Raw genomic sequence first — 10,711 nt, 5'->3', positions numbered from 1 at the left:
AGTCCTAGTAATGTCCTAGTAATGTGATTGGTTATCTCCTTACTTGGGTAAGAAGCAGACAGCCTTGGGACCCAGTTGTTTGTAGTACAGTTCAATGTCGTCATCCCCCCCGTGTTTGTGGCGCATCCTGTCTACCTCCAGCCTCCAGTCCTGCATGTTGTATTGACACACCTCGGAACAGTCCACCTCACACTCAAGACGGGGGGAAATCTGGTCCACTCTTTCCTCCACTGTGTGTTTACACCAGTGCCTAGAGTGGTGATAAACAACATGAAATGGAATTAATAATGTAATGATATATGCCATTTAGCAGATGCTTTTCTACTAAAGAGACTTACTGTCATGGATGCATACATCTTTTACATATGGGTGTTATCAGGAATCGAACCCACCATCCTGGCGTTACAAGCATCATGCTTGTGCTTAGCTGGAAGGTCCAAGTAGAGGGGGTCTGCTCCAGAGTCCAACAACGCCTTTATTTTCTACGTCAACCAAAAGTTTTCGGAGTTTACCGATGATGAACAGTATATAATCCCTGGATTGCAGATGGAATGTATTGGCCATTGAGAGGCTTTGAAGCCACCGGTTGGCCATATTGCCTGTCCAACAGCGGTCTGAGGGGCATAGCTGGAAGGGCCACCAATGGCCACCAGACAGAGGATGGTGACACTCGGTGACTCCTGCCTGTCCAACAGTACAGAACATAGCAGGATGGGGGCTGAGGAAGGAGGAGGAAGGAAAAGGAAGTGGGTGACACCTAGTAGGTACAGGTAAAGAGAGGCAGACCTCATTCATGGATGGAGGGATATGTTTGTGCTGTTACTAATCATATTAAGAAAGGCGTTTCGTGAAGAACGGCAGGGCCGTTTATTTAATAAAGCGGGTAAATGGCCTGGGGGCTTTTTCCTGGTAAATATCCCTGGCCTGACCCTTTGACCCCCAGAGCGACTGACTGCCTGTAACGCTCATGGAAGCCATTTTGTAGACATACTCCACGGCCCCTCAACCAAATGGTCACCAGAGAGAGAACTGAGTCTACTCTCAGACAGGATTACCATTCAAAGCACTGAAACACTTGATTACAGAAACTACTTTGTTTCCACAGAACATCAAGTAGATATAGCAGACAACAGAGTAGATATAGTAGATAGAGTAGATATAGTAGATAACTCAGTAGATATAGTAGATAACTCAGTAGATATAGTAGATAACTCAGTAGATATAGTAGATAACGGAGTAGATATAATAGATAGAGTAGATATAATAGATAGAGTAGATATAGTAGATATAGTAGATAACAGAGTAGTTATAGTAGATAACAGAGTAGATATAGTAGATATTTAATTTATTTTATTTCACCTTTATTTAACCAGGTAGGCTAGTTGAGAACAAGTTCTCATTTGCAACTGCGACCTGGCCAAGATAAAGCATAGCAGTGTGAACAGACAACAACACAGAGTTACACATGGAGTAAACAATAAACAAGTCAATAACATGGTCGAAAAAAAAAGAGAATCTATATACAATGTGTGCAAAAAGCATGAGGTAGGCAATAAATCGAGTAATTACAATTTAGCAGATTAACACTGGAGTGATAAATCATCAGATGATCATGTGCAAGAAGAGATACTGGTGTGCAAAAGAGCAGAAAAGTAAATAAATAAAAGCAGTATGGGGGGTGAGGTAGGTAAATTGGGTGGGTAGTTTACAGATGGACTATGTACAGCTGCAGCGATCGGTTAGCTGCTCGGATAGCAGATTTTTAAAGTTGTTGAGGGAGATAAAAGTCTCCAACTTCAGAGATTTTTTCAATTCGTTCCAGTCGCAGGCAGCAGAGAACTGGAAGGAAAGGCGTCCAAATGAGGTTTTGGCTTTAGGGATGATCAGTGAGATACACCTGCTGGAGCGCGTGCTACGGTTGGGTGTAGCCATCGTGACCAGTGAACTGAGATAAGGCGGCACTTTACCTAGCATAGCCTTGTAGATGACCTGGAGCCAGTGGGTCTGATGACGAACATGTAGCGAGGGCCACCCGACTAGGGCATACAGGTCGCAGTGGTGGGTCGTATAAGGTGCTTTAGTAACAAAACGGATGGCACTGTGATAAACTGCATCCAGTTTGCTGAGTAGAGTATTGGAAGCTATTTTGTAGATGACATCGCCGAAGTCGAGGATCGGTAGGATAGTCAGTTTTACTAGGGTAAGTTTGGCGGCGTGAGTGAAGGAGGCTTTGTTCCGGAATAGAAAGCCGACTCTAGATTTGATTTTGGATTGGAGATGTTTGATATGAGTCTGGAAGGAGAGTTTGCAGTCTAGCCAGACACCTAGGTACTTATAGATGTCCACATATTCTAGGTCGGAACCGTCCACGGTGGTGATGCTAGTCGGGCGTGCGGGTGCAGGAAGCGAACGGTTGAAAAGCATGCATTTGGTTTTACTAGCGTTTAAGAGCAGTTGGAGGCCACGGAAGGAGTGTTGTATGGCATTGAAGCTCGTTTGGAGGTTAGATAGCACAGTGTCCAAGGAAGGGCCGGAAGAATACAGAATGGTGTCGTCTGCGTAGAGGTGGATCAGGGAATCGCCCGCAGCAAGAGCAACATCATTGATGTATACAGAGAAAAGAGTCGGCCCGAGAATTGAACCCTGTGGTACCCCCATAGAGACTGCCAGAGGACCGGACAACATGCCCTCCGATTTGACACACTGAACTCTGTCTGCAAAGTAGTTGGTGAACCAGGCAAGGCAGTCATTAGAAAAACCGAGGCTACTGAGTCTGCCGATAAGAATATGGTGATTGACAGAGTCGAAAGCCTTGGCCAGGTCGATGAAGACGGCTGCACAGTAATGTCTTTTATCGATGGCGGTTATGACATCGTTTAGTACCTTGAGCGTGGCTGAGGTGCACCCGTGACCGGCTCGGAAACCGGATTGCACAGCGGAGAAGGTACGGTGGGATTCGAGATGGTCAGTGATCTGTTTGTTGACTTGGCTTTCGAAGACCTTAGATAGGCAGGGCAGGATGGATATAGGTCTGTAACAGTTTGGGTCCAGGGTGTCTCCCCCTTTGAAGAGGGGGATGACCGCGGCAGCTTTCCAATCCTTGGGGATCTCAGATGATACGACGGAGAGGTTGAACAGGCTGGTAATAGGGGGTGCGACATGGGCGGCGGACAGTTTCAGAAATAGGGGGTCCAGATTGTCAAGCCCAGCTGATTTGTATGGGTCCAGGTTTTCCAGCTCTTTCAGAACATCTGCTATCTGGATATGGGTAAAGGAGAAGCTGGGGAGGCTTGGGCGAGTAGCAGCGGGGGGGGCGGGGCTGTTGGCCAAGGTTGGAGTCGCCAGGAAGAAGGCATGGCCAGCCGTTGAGAAATGTTTGTTGAAGTTTTCGATTATCACGGACTTATCAGTGGTGACCGTGTTACCTAGCCTCAGTGAAGTGGGCAGCTGGGAGGAGGTGCTCTTGTTTTCCATGGACTTTACAGTATCCCAGAACTTTTTGGAGTTAGAGCTACAGGATGCAAATTTCTTCTTGAAAAAGCTGGCCTTTGCTTTCCTGACTGACTGATAGAGTAGATATAGTAGATAACTCAGTAGATATAGTAGATAACAGAGTAGATATAGTAGATAACCGAGTAGATATTGTAGATAACTCAGTAGATATAGTAGATAGAGTAGTTATAGTAGATAGAGTAGATATAGTAGATAACAGAGTAGTTATAGTAGATAACAGAGTAGATATAGTTGTCACGCCCTGACCTTAGTTATCTTCTTGAGAATACAGGGGGTGCTGTTTCGCATTAGCATAATTGCCTCTACAGATTAAACTGCCTCTTATTCAATTATTGCTGTTACTATATGCATATAACCATATACCATTGGATAGAAAACAAGCTATGGTTTCTAAAACCGTTCCAATTTTGTCTCTGAGTGAAACACAGGTCATTTCACAGCACTTTCCCTGAGCCAGAAGAAGATTGCAAGATGTGTATGCTCGCTTCAACGCTCTGCCTATATATGGTCATGCCACCTATGACCCGAAACACACTTCATTCTTCTTCCTCTGGGTGTCAGGAAGTTGTCAGAGGAGAAATTTTTTGTTTATCTTGTACTGACGTGAAATAAGACCTATTTCTTTAGCGTGACCGACAACTTCCGGTTTTCTGAAACGCGCGTTTTAGAGGTGCCATTGTCTTTTGTTATGCTGACGTTACGGATGAAAACTATCTCCGTCTCGAAGTTTGTTTGATACATGTGACCATATCACCGTAATGTATGTTTTTTCAATATAGTTTAATCAGATTATTAGAATTTTTTCGGGAGTTTTGCCGTGTTCCGTTCTTTGAGTTTTTTAACTTTGGACAGGGACCGTGCCAGTCGACCAGTACCCAGGCTAAATGAAGAGGGGAAGTTGCCATTGTGAATGGATTGAACGACTCATCAGGACTAAGGACACCTTGATCAACATTCTGATGAAAGATCAGCAATAGTAAGACCCAATTTACGATGTTATTTCATATATCTGTCGTGCATGTGAACTGGTCGGGCGCGTCCAGCTGGTTCTGGCTGGCCTGGTTATGCTAATTTAGCGCTACATTTTGTTTTCGCTATAAAACATTTAAAAAATCTGAAATATTGTTTGGATTCACCAGATGTTGGGCTTTCAATGTCTGTACGCTGTGTATTTTTTCTGAAATGTTTTAAGACAAGTAATTAGTTATATAACGTTGGTCTCTGTAATTGTTCTAGCTGCATCAGCACTATATCAGATTGCAGCTGCAATGTAGAACTGTGATTTATACCTGAAAAATGCACATTTAAAAAAAAAAAACTATGCTATACCATAAATATGTTATCAGACTGTCATCTTATGAATTTGTTTGTTGGTTAGTGGCTATCAATATCTTAGTTTAGCCGAATTGGTGATAGCACCTGATGGAGTAAGAAACTGTTGGAGTAAGAAAATGGTGTCTTTTGCTAACGTGTTTAGCTAATAGATTTACATATTGTGTCTGCCCTGTAAAACATTTAAAAAATCTGAAATGGTGGTTTTATTCACAAGATCTGTGTCTTTCATTGGGTGTCTTGGACTTGTGATTTAATGATATTTAGATGCTACTATTTAATTGTGACGCTATGCTAGCGATGCTAATCAGTGTGGGGGGGGGTGGGGGGTGCTCCCGGATCCGGGTTAGGTACTCTGTAGAGGTTATCTATGTTTTCTGTATTATTTTGGTCAGGTCAGGGTGTGACGAGGGTGGGTATGCTTGTTTGTCTTGTCTAGGGGTTTTGTATGTAATGGGGTGTTTGTTAGTCTAGGCATATTGTAGGTCTATGGGGGCCTAATTTGGTTCCCAATCATAGACAGCTGTTCATCGTTGTCTCTGATTGGGGATCATATTTAGGTTGTCATTTTCCATTTTGGTTTTGTGGGTTCTTGTCTATGTGTAAATGCCTGTTTCAGCACTCGTTGTGTATAGCTTTATGTTCATTTTGTTAGTTTGTTTAGTGTTCTTTCTTTATTAAAAGAAGAATGTATTCATATCACGCTGCGCCTTGATCTCATCACTATGACGAACTTGACAATAGTAGATACAGAGAAGACATTGTAGATATAGTAGATAACAGAGTAGATAGAGTAGACATTGTAGATAACAGAGTAGATATAGAATAAGATTTTTAAAAATACCAGTGGGATGTGACGTTGGTATTTTGTAAGGACCTGTCACGAATCCCGCTTTCTGAGTCTGTTTTTTCCTGTGTTTTGTCCTGGAGTGTTTTTTCCGGTGTCCTGGAACGCACCCTGTCTGGTTGCCGGGCGACGTAGCTAGTTGGGAGATCTCTGAGTACCCGCACCTGTATCCCATCAGCTATCTGCACACCTGGTCCTGATCATCACCCCTCCACTTCATAAGCACTGACCTGACATCCATTCACTGCCGGATCGTTAGCCATGAACAGTATGTTGTGCCAGCGTATCAGCCTCCAGTTTGTTAGAGTTTGTTTTGTTTTGTACGTCTTGCTTGCCTTGAACTTACCTCCGTTTGTTCTGTCTACAGTCATTCACCCGGAACACTCATTCCATCCCTACCTGGTCGTTGGTGGCTTCTGTTACTCCCTTGGATCTGCCTATTCACTCCCATCAACTCACCTCCGCTGCCCGCTCCGCCACCTGCATCTTTCCACCTCTACATTTAAACTTGTAAATAAATACTCACCTTCGTCCTACTCTCCTTGTCCTGGGGCCTGTTGCACAAAACTAGGATAAGGGATTAAGCCAGGATATCTTGGTGATCCTGGCTCAATTGATCCGTAATCCGGTTGCACTAAAGATGGATAGGGGGCAGGAGGATATGTTATGGTATAAATTACCATGGAGATTTATTCTGTGGAGCTAGCCTGCTCCAGACCAGGCTAAATTCCAGGATCTATTTAATCTCATCCCTAATGTCAGTCAGCAGTCACCACAAATGGAAACCAATAGTTATTTCACTGCTCACTATACATTGTTATCACATATAACTAGACCCACTGTCATTATTTAAACGTTTGTGATCATTAATTTCAATGATTTTGGATAATAATTTTTAGATGTTGCTATCATTAGATAATTTACAGTTTCCCATAGACTATAAGGCTATATATAAAATGATAGAATATTAGGGCCACAGAGGGGAAAAAAACACAAGTAATAATATTGTAACCAGTTGTTTTAAAGGAGGACAGTTAAAATGACAGATGTGGGGCATTTCGTGAAATTGTACTTCAGTATGGTTTCATAAACAAAGACATGCTGATGTGCCAGAATATTAAGTATCACATTGTCATAAGTATCAAAACTGTAAAAACAATGTGTAGCTTTTCTGCAGAAAGAACCAGCCTCATAAATGTATGACTTTATCCTTTTTCTTCAGTGTGGCCCTAGTACTCTGTCATATAAACAAATACACATTCCATATGAATATAAAAACACAATGTGTAACATTATGTTCCTTTATTGAATAAGGACAAAACAAAGCAGGTAAACCGTCAGCTCCTTTCGAAACTGAAGTCACAGTGACTCTACAAGATGGAAAGCACAGAATCCAAGCATATTATACAAAATGATATATACAGACCTTTGAATGTGTATGTAACACACCCTGCATGTCTGCACACTAAAATAAATGCAGGACAAATCCATACACATCAACTGAACAGACAAATGAATGGATGCAGTAGCCTCCCTGCAGCCTTGTATTACACACAGTATACCGCACAAACATCATAAGAGGCCAAATTCGTAAAAAAACAAACCCAAAAAAAAAACAAATTCCTCTGCCACCGCAGGACATATTTAACCAAAATTGAAAGCACACATACTAACTAAAATAATTCAACACATATTGGTCCCTCAGCAGCCGACCACTGTTGTCATCAGGGAAGATTGCCGGATTGTCCCAGTCCATGGCTGGTGGCACTCTGGGGGCCCTCTCCTTCCTCAGGCAGGCCACATTGTGGAGGACAGCACAAGCCACAGTAATATCACATGCCCTAACAGGGCTGACCCTTAATTTGTGAAGGCAGTGAAAGCGTGCCTTCAGGAGGCCAAAGGTCATTTCAACTCTGGTCCTGGCATGGGCATGGTTGTAGGCCTGCTGTGCTTCCTGGGGGTCTGTGAAAGGTGTCAGGAGAAAAGGCTGGCAGCCATACCCCCTGTCTCCCAGCAACACACAAGAGAATTCACCTGTCAACACAAAATCTCATCATTACTACCTCATAAACACAGTGATATTCTTGACACAGCCATGATGGTTATAAATAGGGGTTGTGTGGCTTACCTTGTGATAGGCACTGATAGATTTCAGAGGCCCGAAAGATTCTGGAGTCATGGACTGAGCCAGGCCATTTTGCCACAACATTGCTGATCACACAGTCAGCATTGCAGACCATCTGAAATCATAAGATGAGGAATATTACACCAATCAATGCACATCACTGGCAATGCAGAGTGTTCGTCAATGGACAATATCAAAAAGTTATGTTCACCTGAACATTAATGCTGTGAAAGGATTTCCTATTCACAAAATTGGCCTCATGGGCACCTGAGGGGGCTTTTATCCTTATGTGTGTGCAGTCCACTGCACCAATGACATTGGGGAAACCTGTCACACAAAGTAATGAGTATCCTACTATGTGTTAACAGTTGTCCTGTAATTTGTAGATCCTCTTACCTGCAATCCTATAGAACTCCTCTTTGATGTCACAGAGTCTTCTGTGGCCAGGGAAGGAGATGAAGACATCTGCTAATGCTTTGATAGCCAGACACACACTCCTTATTGTGCGGCAAATTGTGGCCTTGTTCAGCTGTTCTGCATCCCCCACTGAGTACAGGAAGGCTCCACTAGCAAAAAAGCGCAAGGCCACACAAACCATTTGCTCCACACTCAGTGCATGGCTCCGTGCAGTGCGGTGCTTAATCCTGGGACCCAGTAGTCTGCATAGATACCTGATGCCATCTGCAGAAAACCTGTATCTTTCATATAGATGGTCATCAGGGAAGGCCAGTGGGTCCAACCGGTCCCTGAAGACCCTTTCTCGCCCGAAGGCTCTCCTCAGCACAAGTGCTTCTTCATCCACCACATCTCGCACGAATGGGCATGCCATTGTCAGAGCAGAAAGGAACACACCATTTTGGGCCTTCCTATAGGCTAGTGGCCACACCTGGTGCTGGGGGGGTGGGCAAAAGAGGGCGATGCCTTATAACAATGACTTGGTTGTACTGATTGCTGGGAAAATAAAAAAAACCTTAGAAAGATGCCACCGTCCTGTGTGCTCACAATAAGAGCTCATATGTCATGGCTCACTTGACTTTACGAGAATATACCTAATTTTTATTTTGAGCTGTGTCATCTTCTTGGAGCTGGGGGAGGAAAGAAAAATAATGATTAATACATTTGTGTTACAGTTAGCATACAGTGTACATTGAAGGCATCTCTCACCTCCCTCTCAAGTTTTTTTATTTCAAGGTCCAGTTTCCTAATTGTCCTCTTTTTTATTTCGGACTCCAGTGCAAGATTTTCCATCTTTTTCTTCTTGTACTGAATGTCTATGTCTGCCAGTTCTATTTGGTGCCGGAGGTGGTTGCCATACAACTTTCTGATAGCTTGTGAGCTCTGTGAACACAATACAATTAGCGCAGCTGGAATTTGGCAGGATGTGGTGTCATTTTATTAATACGCACTATGTTGCCAGGCTGGTTTTCCCACTGTATAGCATCTGGGTCCTGTAAAAGAAATTCGATTTTTTGATTTTGATGAGGACTCCTCACCATTGTAGAGTAAATAGTACTTTCACAGTCTTAACATGATACCTCATGCCTTCTGGAATCCAGAGAGATGGTCTCCTCCTCATCATCGTCTCCATCATGTGCTGTTGCTGCTGCACTGGGGCCTTCACCCTATCACATTTAATCGGATTCATATCGAAGCTAGTAGACAAGACATGCCAGGCCTACAGTATGCCTTTGATGGAGTACTCACTGGATCAGCATCGTCTGGTGCTTGTGCTGGTGGCTCTAACAGGAACACAGTGCTGCCAGACACTGCAAGGCAATAGGTAAATCAAAGTCAGACAGTCCAAATTGATTCAATATGAATGTGGTTGTATCCCATGTAGAGATGGAAGGACATACCTTGAATGAAGCGGGTGGCATCTTGGGAGGAACCTATGCTCGTCTCTTTCCCCCCAGGTATCCCCTCTAAGACGGGCCTGCCTTTATTTAGCTCCAAGGCCATGTCCTCTGCTGGGGTAAGGTCAGCCTTTGGTGACCCACCACCCGTGCCTTGTCTGTGGGTATTCTTTTTCACTGCTAAAACAGTACAGACAATGTGTGAGCAGGCACCTTCTGGGTACAATATATGCTTGTGCTTTGTTAAATATTAGTCAGGGACCATACCATTCTGCAGAATGTTCTTGTATTTGATTTTGACCTGCTGCCATGTCCGTTTTGGCCCGTTCATGTTTAATCTACACACACACACACACACACACATTTAATGGAGTCACACTGCAAAAAATTACTTGGTATTTTTGTCTTGTTTTCAGTAAAAATATCAAAAAATGTATCATAGCTTTATACAGTGTGATGGAGTTACTTTACACAATTTCACTCATATCTGCAGTGCATTTCAATTAAAAATTTAACCGTTTCATAATTACAGTACAACTGCATTTTTGGAGATGTGAATTAAATATTTGAATTGTAATTGTGATGTTTCAGCGGAGCGGTGACTGTGTAATTGTGCACTACTTACGCATTCAGGCGGTCTGCAATACTTTGCCACGCTTTTTCTCTTTGCTTTATCACTGTGGCGGTGTTGCCTTTCTTCTTAATTATATCTTTTACCTCCTCGTATGCCTCCATGAGGATTTGTGCTTCCGACAGGGAAAAGTACGCGGCTCTAGTTGCCATGGTAAATCAGTTAATCTGTGATCTGTGGCGGGGTCTATTTGAGTGAGCCGTGAGCGCGCACCTATCCAGGATTGGTTTCACCTGGCTTAATGAATCCGTGTCTGCTCATCCTGGCTTGGTCTTTGTGCAACCAATTAAGCCTGGACGCACATGTTTTGGCTTCATTGAGCTCAGCTGAGTCATTTATCCCGGATGTCTTAATTCTACTTTTGTGCAACAGGCCCCTGGTCTGCTTCTGGGTTCTACTTTAGAAAAAGC

The 10,711-nt window shown here is 43.3% G+C and overlaps 1 protein-coding gene across 1 annotated transcript; it reads right to left on the bottom strand.

Moving 5' to 3' along the window:
* Positions 1–8,215: 8,215 nt before the first annotated feature.
* LOC129823010 (uncharacterized) lies at positions 8,216–10,711 on the bottom strand. The gene is made up of 9 exons (XM_055881672.1): positions 10,296–10,711; positions 9,938–10,008; positions 9,674–9,850; positions 9,522–9,583; positions 9,353–9,439; positions 9,224–9,265; positions 8,982–9,155; positions 8,867–8,902; positions 8,216–8,768 (listed from the first exon to the last, which is right to left on the bottom strand). The coding sequence occupies exons 1-8, from the start codon at positions 10,451–10,453 to the stop codon at positions 8,867–8,869; spliced, it is 807 nt and encodes a 268-aa protein (XP_055737647.1). The 5' UTR covers positions 10,454–10,711; the 3' UTR covers positions 8,216–8,768.

This window comes from Salvelinus fontinalis, chromosome 25 (assembly GCF_029448725.1).
Source record: "Salvelinus fontinalis isolate EN_2023a chromosome 25, ASM2944872v1, whole genome shotgun sequence".
NCBI lineage: Eukaryota > Metazoa > Chordata > Actinopteri > Salmoniformes > Salmonidae > Salvelinus > Salvelinus fontinalis.
Note: the sequence above shows the minus strand (reverse complement) of the source record. Positions and strands in the feature narration are given on the sequence as shown.